Below are 20,715 nucleotides of genomic sequence, written 5' to 3'. Positions count from 1 at the left end.
ACCGCTGGCAACAAAAGTGAGTACACCCTAAGTGAAAATGTCCAAATTGGGCCCAAAGTGTCAATATTTTGTGTGACCACCATTATTTTCCAGCACTGCCTTAACCCACTTGGGCATGGAGTTCACCAGAGCTTCACAGGTTACCACTGGAGTCTTCTTCCACTCCTCCATGACGACACCACGGAGATGGTGGATGTTGGAGACATATTAAAGGCTTGCCTATAGGTAAAAAAGTTATAAAGGTGGGTTTACAACCACTTTAAAGCGGTGCTTGTCGACTTATCCGCTAAAGAGATCCTCAAATGCGCCCGTGCCGTTTCTTCAGAGCCCTGTGCCGTGACAGGCAGCTCCCGTGCGCATGCGCTAGATTGACGTTACGTGTCTTCGGCCAGTAATACAGCCGGAGTCCGCAGAACCTGAAGGAAGATGTGCGAAAATGGATGCGGCCACCACCGGGGACAATGCGGGCTTCGTTTGCTGGCTAGTGTCACATAATGTGCTAGTATGCGATGCATACTAGCACAATATGCATTTACTTTGCAGGGAAGAAAAAAAAACGGAAGTGTTTACTTCCTCTAAGGCAGTGGTCCTCAACCCTGGCCTACAGGGCCCACTAACAGGCCAGATTTGCAAGATAACTGAAATACATCCCAGGCGATGTCATTTGCTGCTCAGTGATTGCAGTACTCTAGTCTGCATCTCCCCAAGGTAATACTTAAAATCTGGCCTGTTATGCCTCGTTTCCACTGAGCGGAACGGTTCGGGTCGGTACAGTTTGGAAGGATTAGAACGGTCCGGTCTATTCAGGTGAGCATTTCCACTGCAAGTCGGGCCACCAGGGACCATGCGGGGTTTACACCAAATGAGGTGTTTGTTTTGCTCTTTCATTTGACGTGAGCATTGAAGTTTTCCTGTCCGCCAATCAGTGGACTCTATCGTGTGACGCCAGTAGCTCCGCCCTAACCGTACCGTACCATTTCCTATGGCCCTACATCTGAAGCAGGACCAGGAATGGTGCGGTTTGATTCGGTTGTATGGGCCACTTTCATAATGGAAACACTCAAAATAGCGTACCGTACCGAACCGACCCGAACCGATCCGCTCAGTGGAAACGAGGCATTAGTGGGCTCTGAGGACCGGAGTTGAGGACCACTGCTCTAAGGCATTTGTCACTATGACAGGTTTCCCTATTGGTGACTAGAGATGGTAAATTTACTCAGTGGGGACACAGAAAGCAAGAAATTGTTTGGATGAACTCGATAGAAGTTTTTTTTTTTTTTAACCCTACTATAAAACCTGACAGGGGTTCAAACCCCTCCTTATGCTATCTAGAGAAATAATTGGTTGGAATATACATAAGATGTTAGAGGGGAGGTAAAGTTTAGCTATGGGATTACCTATTGTGAATTTCTTGGTTCCCCTTGTTGTTGTCTGGGCTGGTGGGCTCTTGGATGAGGAGCACACTCACAAGTCATTTGGGTGCCGCCAGTGCTGGAAGGACATCAGTATATAAAAAGCTGTCAGTACTTAAAGCCGAGTTTATTTGTGACAGGAAAAGGACTGTCTGCTCGTACAGGCCCAACCTCTGCCAAGTTTAGCTCCGGCCAAACATTCTGCTAAGGTGCAGTCCAACTCCACTGCTCTGGCACTGACCGAGCTTGTCTGGCAGCCGAAACTGTGCGAGAAGCTTTTCTAAATGCCGTTATTGCCACAGAGGCTGCTTTTATTTTGCTGTGTGGCCTTTCTTCCTGCCCTGTGCCTCATAATGGGAGATTTTCAGAAAATCAAATAATGGGAAAATTCTGCAAAACATTGCATTAAGATGGGTGCACACATTGTGATCTGATTGTACAATCTTTATACAATTTATCTTTTGAAAGCTGAACTCCTAGGTAGAAATAAAATGTACAAATTAATGCAGCTTTAATCATTTTTCATTATTAACAGATAACTAAATCTATTTTTTTAAACACAAGCAGTGAAAATACCTGAATTTGACCTTATATCAGCATCTAAGCAGCAGAGCTAGAGTGAAAGAGGAAGAAGCAACACAAGGAGACTGTCACATTGATAAAACAGATAAGTTCATCACTGTGCTGCTTCTCCTTTCACTGTCCAGTCACAGGCTGGGGGTGGAATCAGCATCACCTTGGCTCGGAGGAAGTGGTTTGACCATTAGAATGAGGACATCTAGTGGCAGAAAAAAGTACTGCATGAGAGATCTCTGGATTTAAGATGAATATTGCACAAAAGTTATTTTGTTCATTTATATTGAACAGTCGCTCACTAACTTGGAGCTTTTATTTTTGTTAAAATGAGGCTGTATGTTTGTGTCGTGGATATCGTGGCTTCACAAACAATACTGGTGGCCCCACAGCAGTTCTTAAAATTGTACCTTTTGGTGGATGTGATGAGCAAGATGTTGTGTCGTCTTTTTTTTTTTTTGTATTTATTTTAGTAGTCACTTATGCCTCGTTTCCACTGAGCGGAACGGTTCGGGTCGGTACAGTTTGGAAGGGTTAGAATGGTCCGGTCTATTCAGGTGAGCATTTCCACTGCAAGTTGGGCCACCAGGGACCATGCGGGGTTTACACCAAATGAGGTATTTGTTTTGCTCTTTCATTTGACGTGAGCATTGAAGTTTTCCTGTCCGCCAATCAGTGGAATCTATCGTGTGACGCCAGTAGCTCCGCCCTAACCATACCGTACCATTTCCTATGGCCCTACATCTGAAGCAGGACCAGGAATGGTGCGGTTTGGTTCGGTTGTATGGGCCACTTTCATAATGGAAACACTCAAAATTGGCGTACCGTACCGAACCGATCCAAACCGATCCGCTCAGTGGAAACGAGGCATCAGTCTCTTGTAATGTGCCTGCATGCTCTGACAAGCTTTTCTACAATACGAGCAGCCTCTTGGAACCTGAAAAGTAATAGTGGATTGTAGTTGGATAAAATTTTCTGAAAAACATTGGTGATTAAAAAACTGTTTAACCATGCTTACGTAGAACAAGCTACTCCATCAGTCTAAGTCTACTTAGCCAAGGCCATTTCCAATATCCCACACCGCTGAGTTACTACAGCGTGCTATATGTTTTTTGTTTCTGATGTAAGCCCCCACCTCCATTTTTTTTTTTTTTTTTTTTTTTTTTTGAGCCTCACAAACCCCATTCTGACGGTATACATTCGTCATACTGGTGGAACACTACATTTCAAATGAAAGCCTCAGATACCCCATCCTGACTGTACATTTGTTATACTGGTAGAATACTACTATCTTTATGAGGGCCTCAGATACCCCAGCCTGACTGTACATTCGTCATACTGGTTGAACGCTACATTTTTTATGGGGGCCCAACATACCCCAGTCTGTGTACATTTGTCATACTGGTGGAATACCACTTTTCTTTTGGGGGTTCCAGATACCCCAGCCTGCTGTATATTCCTCCACCTGGGGGATCACTACATTTCAAATGAAAGCCTCAGATACCCCAGCCTGACTGTACATTCGTCATACTGGTTGAACGCTACATTTTTTATGGGGGCCCCACATACCCCAGTCTGTGTACATTTGTCATACTGGTGGAGTACTACTTTTCTTTTGGGGGTTCCAGATACCCCACCCTGCTGACTGTATATTCCTCATACTGGTGGAACACTACATTTCTTATAAAGGGCCTCGGATACCCCAGCTTGGCTGTTTATGTTCATCATACTGGTGGAATACTACTTTTCTTTTGGGGGCCCCAAATACCCCAACCTGACTGTTTACATTCGTCATACTGATGGAATACTACATTTCTTATGGGGGCCTTCGATACCCCTGTCTGTTTATTCGTCCTACTTGTAGAATACTACTTTTCTTTTTGGGGGCCCCAGATACCCCAACCTGTCTGTTTACATTCGTCATACTGATGGAACACTACATTTCTTATGGGGGCCCCAGACACCCCTGTCTGCCTGTTTACATTTCTCATGTTTTAATTTTAGACCATTTTTTCTTATTTTTCCTTTCTCTGAAGAGAAACTAAAATAAGTAATTTCTGTGGTAAGACTGCTCTATTCTCCAGGAAAGAAAAAATATTCCAAAACTGAATTATTAAAGTAATTTTCCATTAGGAAGGCCTGCAGGTCAGTAATTCCCATGATTGATAACGTGTATTTAGTGTCATAGTCGGAGCAGATCTCATCTCTTCCAGCAAAGTGTGAATAATATGATTTTCTTCAGTCAGATTGTATCCTTCTTTTAAAGGTATACATTTCATCACTTACACCAGAAATCCATGTATTGGAAACGCACCGCATGATTTAAGGCTTGCTTAACACAGACTTCTAGTCTAGAATACTCATCACAGTTAAGATTCTGTCTTGACATAGTCTTAAGTATGTTTCATATTTCAGGTTAAAATTTATATCTATTTTTTTTTTTTTTCAAGTCTATAAATCTTTATTCCAGTAAGGATGAAGAGAGCTTTACTGGTTCTGAGATTGCTAGAAAGCGACTTGATGGTTGAAAAGGGTATAAAAGACCAGAGGAAATCAAAGCATTGGTGGGGTTCTATAATAAACAACCACATTTTTTTTTTCTCTTTGGTTCATTGACAGAGACAGATCCTGATATTCATAACCATTGGGTTATACTGCCCCCTACCGGAGTAGGACACTAGGCAGAAAATAATTCTGGCTTCACCCATGGGCAGTCCCAGGGGTTATACTCCCTCCCTCTGCTATAGCCAGTTTTTTTCTGCCTAGCCAGGAGTAAGGACCTATTTCCTTGCTGGGATCTTCGGTCCTGGAAAAAATTTTTTAGATGGAACATTTTTTTCTCCTGTTGTTTTTTTTTTTTTTCCTGTGAGATCTACAATCAACTGCCGTAGTGGGCGATGGGCTGGATAATCAAGATCCAGCGGTAACCCCAGTGTGGCCAGCGAGCGCGCGCAGACCTCAGCTCCTCGCTCGGTTTGACTGCGACATAGCCGCACTGGATGGGGGCTGGCCTCTGAGTTAAATGCCTCGCAAGGTCGCATACGACTGGGTCTCAGCTGGAGTCGCAGTGTTCTTAATGGCCGGAAGCCCCCCCATTTAGATGGAAAGGGGTTCTGTCTGGAGCGGTGCCCCCTCCCTTCACACTGGGGCTATTTAGGTAGTCTGGCCACTTTCCTGGGATGGGGGCAGGGCACTAACTGGTGATGGGGGCCAGGGGATGCGCTGCCAGCGACCGGACAATCGATTGTGCTGAGGGAGGGTTGTACCTGATGGGAGCTCCTGCCAGGGCCCCTCTCCATCCTGCCTGGATCTGTCCTTGAGGCCTGGTCTCCCTCCTGGGTCCCTATAAGCCTCGTGGTGCCGCCATTTTGTTGTAGCCTGTGTACTGTATACACGGCAGCCATGTTTGTGTAGTCCAGCGGCCATTTTCTTGTGGTTTGCCATTGGAAATAGCGGCGGCCATGACAGTGGAGCCCTGTGGGCGGCGATTTCGGCAATGGGAGCCCCTCATCCCCCTGTTATTACTCCTGGATCATTTTACTTCCTGATCGCCGCACGTGTAGTGAAGAGCCTCTTGGTGGCTGCAGGTGCCTGTTTCTGTGGGTGGGGAGTCTGGTGGGGACCTTTCTCTCTCTGCTGAGGAACGCTTTGTGCCTGGCGACCGAGTGATGGTGCCTGCGCGGTAGGGGTTGTCCCTTGGCAGTGTTTTACACTTTTTGGGGTCCCCCTAGTGACTCATCGAGCCTTGGAGCACATTTCCCTACCTGATCCCCTCTCTGAGGCTGCGGGGCCCTCCGGGTCCCAACCATCCATCCATGCACTGATGGCATTCGCCTCCTCCTATCCAACAAATGGTCATCCCCCTGGACTTGCATGTGGATGCTGGGCCTGATAGTGTCTGCCTTTTTGAGGTGGTTCCATTTGAACAGTTCCATACGAGGTCCCTGCAAAGGGAAATTCTTACCAAATGGGACAAGACTCTGATTCAGGACCCGAAGGAGTTCGATATGGTGGCTTCGTTCTCCAGCGCTTCGGCTGGGAAATCCCTTCCTCCCCTTGTATTGAACAGTGGTCACCACAGATGTCAGCCTGTTCAACTGGGGAGGCATCCTCGGCAAGCATTCTGCTCAGGGAATCTGGACGCTGGAAGAGTCCAGACTCCCGATCAATGTCTTGGAACTCCAAGCAATCAGACTGTGTCTGGGTTATTGGATGGATAGTCTTCAGGGTTGTTCAGTGCGCATTCAATCAGACAGTGCCATGGCCCTGGCTTATGTCAATCACCAAGGGGGCACAAAAAGTGTCCTGGCGGCTCTGGAGGTAGCCGGCATTCTAAGGTGGGCAAAATGATTTTTTCCAGACCTCTCCACTGTACACATTCCCGAGGTGGATCTGTTGGTGTCTCGGCTCAACAGAAAGGTGCAGAGGTTTGTGGCTCGATCAAGGGAAACTCTGGCAGACACCACAGACTCGCTGGTGGCCCCGCAGGGTCAATATCGTCTGATTTACGTCTTCCTCCTCTCAAGCTTCTGCCAAGACTTCTAGGCAGGATTGAGGCAGAAGGGATTATGGTCCTCTTGGCTTCGGACTGGCCTCGCCTGGTTTGGTACGCTGATCTGGTGCCGCTGGCCGCCAATTTTCCTTGCAGCTTCCTCTAAGGGACCAATCTTCCATCCTACTTTACAGTCGCTGGCTTTGACGACTTGGCTATTGTACTCCAGGTGCTGAAGGATAGGGCTTTATCTGAGTCTGTGATTCCTACACTGTTGAAAGCTAGGAAATCTACCTCCTAGAAAGATCTACCATCATACGTGGAAGACGTACATTGCGTGGTGTGAGTCTCTTGGGGTTCTTCCTCGCTCCTTCTCAGTGGCTCGGGTCTTGACCTTTCTTCAATGGTGGGGGTTAAACAGAAATTGGCCTTGAGTACCATCAAGGGCCAGGTGTCTGCTTTGGCGGTTTTCTTCCAACAACCTTTGGCCACACACTCCCTCGTGCGTACCTTTCTTCAGGGTGTCAGACATTTGGTTCCTCCAATGCGGCTCCGTTGCCGCCTTGGGATCTTAATTTGGTGCTTTTAGTTCTACAGAAGCCTCCCTTTGAAAATATTCAGGAGATTCCCCTGCTGGGCCTGTCCCAGAAGGTGGCCTTTTTAGTGGCTATCACCTCTGGGCGCAGGGTGTCGGAACTGACGGCGGTATCCTGTCATTCACCTTACCTGGTGATTCACAGGGATAAGGTGGTTCTTCGCTCTGCCTGTCATCCGAAGGAAATTGCCTTGCATGCCTTGGAAGTGGCCTGGGCAATTAGAGTGTACCTGGCAGCTACGGAGTCTTTCAGGAAGTCAGACTCTCTTTGTGCTCACAGATGGACCTCAAAGGGTTGTTCGCTTCCTCTGCGACCAGTTCCAGATGGACCAGACAGACGGTGGTTCAGGCCTATTCCATCAGGGGTCAGGTTCCTCCTTTCCCTGTCAAAGCGCACTCTACTAAGGGCGCTTAGTGCCTCCTGGGCTTTCCGTCATCAGGCGTCGGTGAGGCAGGTTTGCAAGGCGGCCACCCGGTCGTCAGTGCACACTTTTACAAAGTTTTATAAAGTGGATGTGTTGGCATCTGCGGATGCTTCTTTTGACAGGTTTTGCAGGCTGTTGTTTAAGAGGACCTGATCCTCTTTGAGGGTGTGTTGTTGTTTTCAGGTGGGCTCCAGTTGTTTGGTTGAGCACCTGTTGCCTGGTTGGCTAATGTTTAGCTTTGGGAATTTTTTTGTTGTTCCCAACCCTCATGTTTAACACTGCTTTGGGACCTCCCAATGGTTATGAATATCAGGAGCTGTGTCCGTCAATGAACGAAAGAGAAAATGGGATTTTTTGACTTACCGTAAAATCCATTTCTCTGATGTTCATTGACACACAGCACCCACCCCTCTGTTGAGTTATCACTCCCCTGACACTGCTTGTAGCAAAACTGAGTGGCTATAGCAGGGAGAGGGAAAATACCCCCTGGGACTGCCCATAGGTGTAGCCAGAATTATTTTCTGCCTAGTGTCCTACTCCTGTAGGGGGCAGTAAAACCCAATGGTTATGAATATCAGGAGCTGTGAACATCAGAGAAATTAAATTTTACGGTAAGTCAAAAATCCCTTCCCTTTTTTTTTTTTTTTTTTTTTTTTTTTTTTTTTTTTTTTTTTTTTTTTTTTTTAGCCATATGCACGCTAAGGAGTTTATTTACTAGAAACTGGAGAATGCTTAATCTTGTGCAGCCCTGCATAGAAACCAATCAGCTTCCAGGTTTTTTTGTCAAAGCTTCTTGCAGTCACCTGTACAACAGTACTAGGAGCCAATCGGGTGTGCTACATGCAAATGTACAGGTAAAGAGCAAAATGACAGGAGGAGGGAGTGGAGGGATGAATTCATCAGTCAACTTCTGGTCTTTCACTATGTGGTCAGCAGGCTGGAAGTGGAGAGAGGACGCCATGGTTTTCATTACCTAAAGTGGTGTCACCTACCTGACTGCTGTGTGAGGAGGCGGTGTACATTATAGGACTGGATGGGCAGAAATACAATTGCTTTGTCTAGTAAAATGGCTCCCATATACACTATATTACCGAAAGTATTGGGACGCCTGCCTTTACATGCACATGAACTTTAATGGCATCCCAGGCTTAATCCGTAGGGTTCAATATTGAGTTGGCCCACCCTTTGCAGCTATAATAGCTTCAACACTTCTGGGAAGACTGTTCACGAGGTTTAGGAGTGCGTCTATGGGAATATTTGACCATTCTTCCAGAAGCGCATTTGTGAGGTCAGTCACTGATGTTGGGTAGAAGGCCTGGCACGCAGTCTCCACTCTAATTGATCCTAAAGGTGTTTTATCGGATTGAGGTCAGGACTCTGTGCAGGCCCGCCAGGTTCCTCCACCCCAAACTCTCTCATCCATGTCTTTATGAACCTTTTTTGTGCACTGGAGCACAGTCCTGTTGGAATAGGAAGAATTAAATTGTCCAAAATGTCTTGGTATGCTGACCTTTAAGAGTTCCATTCACTGGAACTAAGGGGCCAAGTCCAACCCCTGAAAAACAACCCCACACTATAATCCCCCCCCCCCCCTCCACAAATGATTTGGACCAGTGCACAAAGCAAGGTCTATAAAGACATGGATGAGTGAGTTTGGGATGGAGGAACTTGACTGGCGTTCAGAGTCCTGACCTCAACCCGATTAGAACACCTTTGGGATGAATTTGAGCTGAGACTTAAAGCCAGGCCTTCTCGTCCTACAGCCTTCAGCTCCTGACCTCACAAATGTGCTTCTGGAACAATGGCCAAACATTCCCATAGACACACTCCTAAACCTTGTGGACAGCCTTCCCAGAAGAGTTGAAGCTGTTATAGCGTCAAAGTGTGGGCCAACTTAAAGAGGTTGTAAACTCGTTTGAGTTATTTTATTTTTTTTTTTACACCCTGCAAAAGAAAGACATAATGAGCTAGTATGCATCGCATATTAGCTCATTATGCAATACTTACCTCAGAACGAGCCCCCGCCGTGCCGCTCACTCACCTCTATGACGGGCGACATGTCTAGTCGCCCGTCTTCCGGGATCGCGGCATCCGGCCATCTGATTGGCCGGAGCCGCGGTGACGTCACTCCCGCGCACGCGCGCTAGAGCCGACAGTCACGGCACGGGGCTCTGAAGGAACGGCACGATCGGCCGTTCCTTCAGAGCACATGCGCCAGTGACGTCACTGGCGACATGTAAGGTAAATATCTCCTAAACGGTACATGTTTAGGAGATATTTACAGTACCTATAGGTAAGCCTTATCATAGGCTTACCTATAGGTACAAGTTGTAGAGGAGGGTTTACTTCCTCTTTAATATTGAACACTACGGACTAAGACTGGGATGCCATTAAAGTTCATGTGCGTGTAAAGGTAGGCGTCCCAATACTTTTGACAATATAGTGTATATTCTAAATCCTAGAATAAAAATCTTTGACTATGTAAATCTTATTTACGATATTATTGTTTTTAGTAGAAGCAAAGAAAAAAAACGTCAAGATTTGGAGCTCATTGTGCTACAAGTACAAAGAAAACCATTACTGTCATTGTGCAGAGCCATGTTTGTTTCACGTGGATGGAGTTGGCAGCACTTCTTGGCGTTGACAGACAATTACTTTCTAAATGTAGCAGTCAAATTGTAGAAGTTAGCAGTAGTTCAGCAGGGACCCGATTCTGGCCTGTCGCTGCTTGTCTGGATCGCTGGGGGGAAAATAAACCATTCTGCCAAAGCATCTGCTTATTACCATTGGCATTATTAACACTTTTTTTTTTTTTTTTCTTCAGATAGACACATAGTCTGAGGTGACTCAGAAACTTGTCAGTTCGGGAGATTGCTACTTCAGCCCTTCTAATCTATCAAGTGTATTACGATAACTGTATTTCTATTTACTTTCCATGCTAAAAGAACTTCTTAAAGTAAACTTGTCATTAAAGAAATAAGAAGGCTGGCATTGCTGTCCTTTTTCAGAGAATGCCAATTGACTAGTCCTCTGTATCCACTTGAAGATCAAGCACACACACACACATATATTTTTAGCAGAGACCCTACAGAATAAAATGGCAATCGTTGCAATTTTTCTGTCACACACTGGATTTGCGCAGTGGTTCTTCAAACGCAATTGTTTTGGAAAAAATATACTTTAACGAATTTTAATGCAAAACAAACCATAAATAACCCAATTATTTGTCAGAATATAAAACATGCTGTTATACCAAATAGATACCTAGCCTAACATGTCACGCTTTAAAATTGCGCATGCTCATGGAATGGCCACCAACTACAATACTTAAAGGTGACGCTTCAAAAAATTTACAAGTTACCTGTTTAGAGTTACAGAGGAGGTCTCCAATTTTTGCTCTTGCTTTAACATTCATGGCAATACCTCACATATGTGGTGCAAACACCGTTTACATATGTGTGTGGTACTTGCGTATGCGTTTGCTTCACGAAGGGATGAGGCGCTTTAATTTGTTTTATTTACATTTTTTATACTGTCCCTTTTTTAGCTTCATCGCTTTTATTCCTATTACAAGGAATGTAAACATCCCTTGAAATAAAAATATGGGATTAGAGGTTGTCTTTATGGAAATATCTGTGGTCTATAAGACCCCAGATCTCTCCTCTACATTTAAAAGTGAAAGCTGAAAGAAATAAAATGTGATCTTTTGCTTTAAAATAAAAGTTTACTTTCGCCTTAGTTTGTAAGTCACGTCATGACATTGCTTCGGTCCTCTAAGATCATAGAGGAGATCAGAGATGATCTGGTCTCTGTTCACTTCTATGGCCAGACGTGCGAACGGTTGGGTCATTTCCAGGGCTCGCCGGTAAAAATCGTACTCCTGAGAAACCAGCACTGGGCGGGGAACTATAGGATAGGTTGGCCCTTATATCAGGGCTCAACAAACCCCAGGCACCAGGACACATTGGTGACCAGAATTAGCGGCCTGGCGCCTGGGCAACACTGTCTTGTCCCCATGCTGCCCTTAGTCCCATGTGTAGCCTAGGATGCTGTGCCGTCCGGTAATTGAGGCCGTAGCTTTGTGGCCTTCTGTAGGGAGATGCTTTCATCAGGGAACTGGTTTCCCTCATGTGGTGGTCAGGGCTGCAGCAAGCAGTCACTGGCGGCTCTGAGGGTTTCCCCTGCCTGTTCTCACTGCTCGGAGAAGAGGTTTAGAACTTGATCTGGCACCCTGTCCTTACTGGTGAGTAGACGGGGAGTGTGGGGCAGCTGGTCGGAACAGCGTCAGTTTAATTTACAACCCGACAAAGATGGAAACAGATTTATTTCCTTCCGACGCCCCATAGAGTAGAGCGGGACTGTGTCCATGTTCAGTCTGCATAGCAGAATTGACAAGACCTGTCATCCACCTGCTCAACTGGGATTAGCGGAGAAATCCCAGCTGAGCAAGCGAATTGTGCTTAGCGGGGGTGCACATGTGAAAGGGGTCTATGGTGGCATGAGTTACTGGATCACTGAATCTCCTATCGCCTCCAACTTGCTGCACCGTCCTTCCCTAGTGAGCCACTGCCCATCATACCATCAAGCCCAAGTACATACGGGCCGAATGGCGGGTAACATCAGCCGGTCCATTAAAAACTGGCCGCCATTCAGCCCGTGTGTATGGCAGCCCGTCCGACAGAAGCCAACCATTCGGCATGCGCGATAAAAAACTGGCTCCTAACTTTTTTAGCTGGCTCCGAGATTTCAAACAAATTTGTCAAGCCCAAGTGTATATATTCTATTCTTTGAGTCAAGGTACAGAGGTTATGCTATTGCTTGTTTGTGCTGCAGAAATACGTTAGTGCTATATAAATGAGCACCTTAAATTCTTGTTCTCATTCCGATTTGACATCTTCATCTTTGCTTTATGTCCCCAAACTTAATTGTATAGGACAGAAATTTAAAAGCGTTGTGCTGAAGACCTAACCCAGTTTAATTTCCTTGTTTATTCTGATGGATAGACTGCTGTTGCTTTTACCGCTATCAGATAAGAATGGATAAATTATCATGCCTGTCAAAGGGGTCCTGTGCGGCCCCGAAACGTTGCACTATTTTGTGATGTAATCGTATCTTAATAACGTTTTTTGGACTGCTTTTGCAAGATCCTTGGTGTGCTGGCGAATATGTATTTACTTGTAAATAATCCAGTTGCCAACTGGTTATCGCTTCATCACCCAATACACACGAGCCTACAAACCAGGAAGGTGTGCGATAGGAATGTGAACTATATGGATAAATTACAGTTCTTTGTTGGTGTTGACAGAAATTTTGATGACTTGGGGAAAAAGGACGCCTAGAATTCAGTTTGGTACAGGTACACCTCGGAGAGTGCTTTGTCAGTTTTCAGGCTCACTTGTTTCTTTGCTATGATCAGTACAGTAGAACGCCTTTTCACATTCGAAAAAGAAAAAAAAAAAAAGTTTTTGTTCTGACATGTTAAGTGGAACACCAGTCCCATAGTTCTAGCAACAGTGCCACCTAGTGACCGGCATTGTATGAAAGTAGGCTGGCCGCTATAAAGAAATGACTTTTCTTCCCAATGGTACATACATTTTAATCTTGGTGATGTCTTCTTTTTTTGATGCATCTTCTTTAAAAGAAACCAAATTCAGTCTTGAAGTTTAAATAGCAAAATATTTTATCGTGCTTCCTCTTGTGTAAATTCAATAGTCTGCATGGTTAGGTGCAGCCACTCACTCGGTGTTATCATGGCCTAACGCTGCTGCCCACATTAATGATTCCGGGTCCATTTAGATTTATGCATGTGCCTAGAGGTGCATTTTTTGTGGCGTTAGGCAGGTACGTTGTCATGCGTCAATGTGTGTTTCCTTTCTGTGTTGGCATGCCTCTTAAAGCCCTTTTCCAGTGTCTTCTGGAGTTCAGAATTTGATGGGGTAAACAGCCATTGACCAAGCCTTAAGTTGCCAGAAATAGATACGCACCAGTCCAGGAGGCTTTACCTGGCTTGATTCTTCTCAAGTCTTCTGATCTCTGGCACCACTATCCTGGCTGTGGGAGCCGGCTGAGACTTTCTGGCATTTCACAGCCTGCTCCCCACTGCACATGTGCGAGATCACCCTCCACTGCCAGATTGGTCCCGCAGTCAATTGGTCCCCGGACGTTTGACTTGTCCCAGGAGGTTGCAGGTGGGGGGAGGTGGCCAGGCCAAACCTACATAATTCTCGCCTAGAGAAATGGGAGCTGGTACCTGTCCGAAAAAGGTACACACTCCCCCAGAAAAATGTCTAATATGGTAAGGGGGGGGGGGGCGGTAAATTAGTGATACTTTCAATTTTGGTGAAGATTAGATTCATTACTTGTTGCCAACTCTTTAAATGCATACTATGCCAACTCCTTAAAAAGCAAGATGTGCTAAGATGGGAGCAGATACCATATCTCCAAACTTTTTGAAATGGGAACAAGGGACACCTATTAGCAAAAGTATGTACACATAGGTCACACACCCCTGCCACGCCCTCTTAAAGGAGAATTATACAAAAAAAAATGATTAGGTAAACCCACAAGTGCTTTTTTTTTTTTTTTTTTTTTTTTTTACCACTACTGTTCCTTTTTTTATATGGGTTTTTGAAATATGCAAATGCAACAATTTAGAAACTGGATGAAAGGTTTGGCATGGTGAAACTCTTTTTTTGATAGATAAATAGTGCATTTTATATACAGGTATATGCATCAGACCAAAATGAGGAGGAAAGAGGGACAAGAAGGACTTTGTTCTAAATCAGGGACAGTCCCTCAAAATCAGGGACAGATGAGGAGGAAAGAAGGACAAGAGGGACTTTGTTCTAAATCAGGGACAGTCCCTCTAAATCAGGGACAGTTGAGCTATGAGAAACGATTTTTAATATGAGGAAGTTAGACACGTTTTTAACGGCTCTGTGTCTCTCTAGATTTGAGTTGTCCCACTAACAAATAATGGTATGGCTAAAAAAGATGGGATATCCAAAATTTTACAGTTGTCACCAAAACAGGAGGCGAGGGAAAACCTTCCAAAGGGGACATCTGTTCCGGTGATCATCAGTCCCAGCGTTTGTATGAGGTTACAATCTAATGTCCATTCTCACGAGGAAGAAGCCATAATTGAACGTTTTGGTATGTTTTGTGGAAATGCGAGCACCCATGACTCACCCACGCATACAAACATGGTGGAACCTGCATAGGTTCCCTGGTAGGAACTGAACCCAGCACCCAAGAACTGCAAGGTGTACCTTATAACTGCTAATTGAATATCATCGTTCCATTTCCAAAATAAATGAGGATTCTAGCTGGAATAGGATTGGCTGCTCTGGACAGTACTTCCCTTTCCCCACTGCCAGAGCTTGGGATCTGTCCCTTTCTGCCTGTATGCTTGGATGTACATGGATGACGGTGCCTTGGGTTTAAGTCAATAGTACGCATTGTTCTTGTGAAACTCCAATATTTATCATCTTGCGTGTTATCGATCTGAAAATTGAGCTGCCTTATGCCAATATTGTCCTTAGGCGTTGACTTTGTCAGCGCAGCACTGTAAATAAAAACTAATGATAAGCTCAACGGGTAGTGTCATTTGTGTGCTGCAATCTGAGAGTGGACATACTGTAGGTGCGATTACACCGAAAAGCAAATATTTCTACTATTTGCATGAAGCTGGCTGTTTTCCACCGGTCTGGAATTTGCATGTGTTTGTTTTGAATTAAAGGTACTTTACTATGATGTGTATAGTGCGGTAAGGCGTCCCAGCCAATCAGAATGTTTTCCTTGATGGATTATACTGAAAATAAGTTGCTTTATGAGCCGTATGTGACCAAGCAACTATTTCTAGTCATTACTATGTGATATTTGACATTGATGTACCATTGCTCTGCTTTCACTTCTAAGGGCAGCCAAAGGAGGTATCCGTGCGATAGCCGTTAGATCTCTTTTTTGGGATTATGGATAAGAGGCAGTTTGTATGCTGGAAAATGTCGCTCTCTACTATGCTACCTTTTTTTTTTGTTTTATCCATGCTTGTGAAAACCTTTATATAAACCTCATTGTAACTTTAATGGATCGTATGTGGTTGCCATTTACATGCACTGATCACAGGAAATTTAAACTATTGGGGCTGTGGGTTAAGGAGAATCGGTCACTTTGCTTATTCAGAGCATACCCCAGGAACCACTTGTGCTTGCCTTTTGCCATGCCTGTCACATGCACTTCTGTATGGGTGAGCCTATGACCTTCTCCTAGGGTGCAGTGCTAGGGAATGAGCAGCCATTTACTAGGCCCAAAAGCTTCTGGAGAGGACAACATCAACAAACCTTTGCAAGTTTGGTGCAAGCTGCTTGTTGACAGCTCCAGATGTTTAGAATAAGGCTAGGTCAGTGATGGCGAACCTTAGTACCCCAGATGTTTCGGAACTACATTTTCCCATGATGCTCATGCACTCTGCAGTGTAGTTGAGCCTCTTAGGAAATGTAGTTTCAAAACCTATGGGGTACCCAGGTTGGCCATTACTGGGCTAGGTGGACATTTGGTACACTATATGGAGATGGATTTTGCATGTTCTCCCTGTGTTCATTTGGGTTTGCTTAGGGTGCTCCAGTTTTCTCCCACAACTTCAGACATGCTAGTCTGTTTAATTGGCTTACGTCTAAAATGGCCCCAGTATGTACATGTGGTGTTAAATTTTGCGTGCAGGTCCCAAGCTAAGCAATAGGGAGGGTTGAGGAAAGATCTGGTGACCTACCCTGCCAAGATTGCCAATTCAATTGAAGGCGGCTTTCAAGCATATCAGACATGGTGCCCAGATAGCTGGCCCCTAGAATCGTCGAGACTTGGATATGACTGAACCGATATATATACCCACGTACATGAAGATGATTATTAACATTGTCCACTTGTTGAAACTTTGTCTTGCTTAATGGGCATGCTATGGTAATGTAGATGATGAAGTTTACAATTCCATTTCCTTTTAATGGTTTTAGTGTATAAAAACTAAAGTTGATACACAGAGGCCATATTTATTTCCGACCAAAGACCTGCTGGTAGATTAATTGGTTCCTGTCTAAATTTAACCCAGTATGTGTATATATGAATGGGATTTTAGGGACCTTAGATTGTATTATGTACTATGTAAAGTGCTGCATAAAATTGACAGCGCTATATAAGTACCTGTAATAAATACATTGTGCCTCACTGTTGGGTTATTTTCAAGAACCGTCTGTGTTGCTCAAATCTACCAATCTGCTCCTGGCTTTAGTGTCTCCATGGCAGGTTAGAAAATGAAAGGATTTTGGTTGTTGTCGACAGCAGAGACCCAGGGCCATCTTACCGAATGGGCGCGCTGGGCAGTTGCCCAGGGGCCTCACTAGCCTGGGGGGGCCCCACCTGCCCAGAGACCCAGCCCCAGCCAAGCATTAGCCCTGATTCCTGTGTTTATGCCACAGCCGAACTTAGAAGGTGGAAAGCACCTGTCAGCCCTGGGCTGCTGTCAGGCTACTTGGGAGCCCACAACTGCAGCAATGCCTATCCGCCTCCACAGGAACAGGCACACACAGGACAGTTGTCTGACTCCCGTCTGTGTGTGTGTTCACTGGACCCATCCACCGAACTTGGAAGCTGTCATTAGCCTGACACTGCTGTACCAATAAATATCGCTTTATCGATAATTTGCATTTTTTTTCTCGTGGGTGATTGTGTAGGCAGGGCCCCAGTGCACTGCACTGCCCGGGGCCCTTTAATGCTCTTAAGATGGCACTGCAGAGACCGTTTTCTTCATGGCTCTCAAAATTAAACAAAAGTATTATTTTGTGATATTAATAAATGTCTGTCTAATTTGTTTCTTTCAGAACCACCATACTGGACACAGCCAGAAAAACTGGAGAAGAAACTGTATGCCCAACCAGCGGCTAGTACAGCCCGGTTCCGCTGCCCTGCTGCTGGCAAGCCTCAGCCCATCATTTACTGGCTGAAAAACGGGAAAGAATTCAGGGGGGAGCATCGGATTGGTGGAATCAAGGTATTTAGTTCTTGATTCTAGTTTGCATCGATAGATAGATAGATAGATAGATAGATAGATAGATAGATAGATAGATAGATAGATAGATAGATAGATAGATAGATAGATAGATAGATAGATAGATAGATAGATAGATAGATAGATAGATAGATAGATAGATAGATAGATAGATAGATAGATAGATAGATAGATAGATAGATAGATAGATAGATAGATAGATAGATAGATAGATAGATAGATAGATAGATAGATAGATAGATAGATAGATAGATAGATAGATAGATAGATAGATAGATAGATAGATAGATAGATAGATAGATAGATAGATAGATAGATAGATAGATAGATAGATAGATAGATAGATAGATAGATAGATAGATAGATAGATAGATAGATAGATAGATAGATAGATAGATAGATAGATAGATAGATAGATAGATAGATAGATAGATAGATAGATAGATAGATAGATAGATAGATAGATAGATAGATAGATAGATAGATAGATAGATAGATAGATAGATAGATAGATAGATAGATAGATATATGTGTGTGTGTGTTTAACTAAACATCTGTTTTTGTTTGTTTTTTTTTTTGTGGGGGGGGGGGGTTCAATCGTTTTTTTTATTATTTTCTGTGTAAGTAGTCAATCTCATTACATGTGATTCTTCAGTTATCAGTTGGGCACTACAGACAGAAGATCTTTCTATTCCCAGCTCCACTTTTGGTGTCATGGTGCATGCATGCATTCTCCTAAAAGCAAAAATGGGGCAAAATAAATAGTTTTGCATTAATCTCCCGCATATACTTACCTTTTTTCATACTGCTCAGCACCAGGAGCCAAAAGTACTTCCAGCAGTACTTCCAGGTATGGAGGAGCATGTGATCCAACCCATGTGACTGGGCCAATTAGCTGTGACATGGGGAGACTATAGTCCTATAATGACTGCAGCAAGCTTACCCAGGACTGTCCTTGGCTCCTGCTGGCCAAGTTATAGTAAACTGGTTTCTTTTCCCCGCATGAGTAAAGCAAAGGGTCACTTTAAAGGAATTTTCTGGTTTTACATGTAAATTTATCCCGTCAACTGCAAGAGATGCAAGTGGACAAATGGATGACTACTAGCAGCAGAGATATATTCCTAGAGTGGAATCCATCTAACATTCCCTTTAGACCTCATTCACACTTGTGTATGGGGCCATTATTGATTACATATGGGAGACTCAGAGGAGGTTCCGGGGGATAAGCTGTGGGCAGTAGCCTCAATGAAAGCAATGGAAGACTTTTCTTGCATGCAATCTCTCATGGAGCGAATGAGCAGCCCTCGATGTCTGCGTCCTGGGCCAATCATTCGCAGGTAATCGCTTCATGAGCGATTTAAAAGGGAGCAGCCATGATTAGCTGCGAGAGCGGACAGCCTCCTATTGGTTTTAATGGGGCAGCTGTCCACAGCTTGTTGCTGGGTTTCCCTACATATCTCTAAGGGCCATAATCGCAAGTGTGAATGGGGCTTCATGGTCTAACTTGCTTTGCAACATGAACATACACATTGCAAAGAGACATTTGTACTTTGAAAACCTGCTACCTTAAGCCAGTGCCCACTTTGAGAATAAATATGGAAAAAATCCACCAAAGAGAATGAGAGCCCCTGACTGTGGCAATGGTAGGAGGCGGATCTGGGAACTCGGATACAGAAATCTCGATTGCTTCATTACCGAGATATGCAAAACTCTTCACACAAATGATTTAAATCCATGTTTCTTGCATTCAGCTTGTTCATTTCCTTATCTTCCTGTTCTCAAGACACTGTGTGCTATTTGTCCCATCTACCGCAGGTCTTATTAATCTTTAATCGTTGGCTTTTTTCTGAAAACCCTTTCACATGCTTTTGCTGTAGCTGACTGTGGATGGGAAAGTTGGCTACTCTGGAATGTTCAGGTCAGGGTCTGGTCACATGACACACGTGATAGCAAAAGAAGTACCATTGTGTCTGGTGCCAACAGACAGCGCATAATCCTTTGTGCACACATCCTTACAGGGCAGAAAGGAGCAGAGCATAATAAAAATCGATCTCTCTGTAAAAAAAGATGGGAGACCTTTTTAAAAGTTCTAAGATCATTTTAACCACTTCCATACCAGGCCTATTCTGGCACTCCTCTCCTAGATGTAAAAATCATAATTTCTTTGCTAGAAAAATACTCAGAACCCCCAAACAATATATATGTTTTTAGCAGAGACACTAAGGAATAAAATGGCAGTTGTTGCTACTTTTTTTATGTCACAAGGCATTTGCACGGCAATATTTCAAATATGTTTTTTGTTTTTTTTTTTGTTTTTTTTTTTAAGAACGGTTTTATGAATTATTAAAAAAAGGACAAAACACTAAAATTAACCCAATTTTTTCATATAATGTGAAAGATGTTATCCTGAGTAAATAGATACCTAACATGTCACACTTTAAATGTGCACACTCACGAAATGGTGCCAAACTTCCGTACTTAAAAATCGCCATAGGTGACACTTTAACATGTTCTACAGGTTACCAGTTTAGAGTTACAGAGGAGGTCTTTGCTAGAATTGTTGCTCTCGCTCTAACGTTTGCAGCGATACCTCACATGTGTGGTTTGTTTGCCGTTTACATATGTGTGACGCATATATGCGTTTGCTTCTGTGTGCAAGCACGCGGGGACGGGGGCACTTTAAGTTTTTTTTTTTCTTTGATTGTTTTATTATATATTTTTATGCTTTGTGCTGATACCTACTGAGCTGGCAGATGGCAGGTCTGTCTCCACTCACTGTGCGGAGCAGAGGCGGACACATTCCTGCTCTCCTCTATGGGGAATTGGGTGCAAACGGACCGCCAGTCAATATTCATCCCAACCAATCCACCAAACAGATGGAAAATAGGACCACCATCCGTCTGGATTTTGCAAGCAGGATCAGAACTGATGTTGGTGGATGTCAGCAGATGTGTCCGCTGACATCCGCCGCTTCATAAGAGCGGGTGCAAGGGCCGATCAGGTCCGCCTGAAAAACTGACAGATCTACCTGATCGGACAGCCTGTGTGAAAGGGGCCTTGGGTAAAGCCCAAAATCCTACTTTAACCACTTGCCGACCGCCGCACGACTATTTACTACGGCGGTCAGCCCCTCACAGGCAAAGCAACGTAGTACTACGTCG

The 20,715-nt window shown here is 44.3% G+C and overlaps 1 protein-coding gene across 3 annotated transcripts in view; it reads left to right on the top strand.

Moving 5' to 3' along the window:
* FGFR3 (fibroblast growth factor receptor 3) overlaps positions 1-20,715 on the top strand; it is a 147,667-nt gene that overhangs the window by 78,021 nt on the left and 48,931 nt on the right. For all 3 annotated transcript variants that reach the window (XM_082265535.1, XM_082265534.1, XM_082265533.1), the window contains exon 4: positions 17,367-17,536. In XM_082265535.1, the coding sequence (XP_082121661.1) occupies positions 17,367-17,536 (170 nt within the window). The remainder of the gene's footprint in view (positions 1-17,366; positions 17,537-20,715) is intronic.

This window comes from Pelophylax lessonae, assembly GCF_965119305.1.
Source record: "Pelophylax lessonae genome assembly, chromosome: 1".
NCBI lineage: Eukaryota > Metazoa > Chordata > Amphibia > Anura > Ranidae > Pelophylax > Pelophylax lessonae.
Note: the sequence above shows the minus strand (reverse complement) of the source record. Positions and strands in the feature narration are given on the sequence as shown.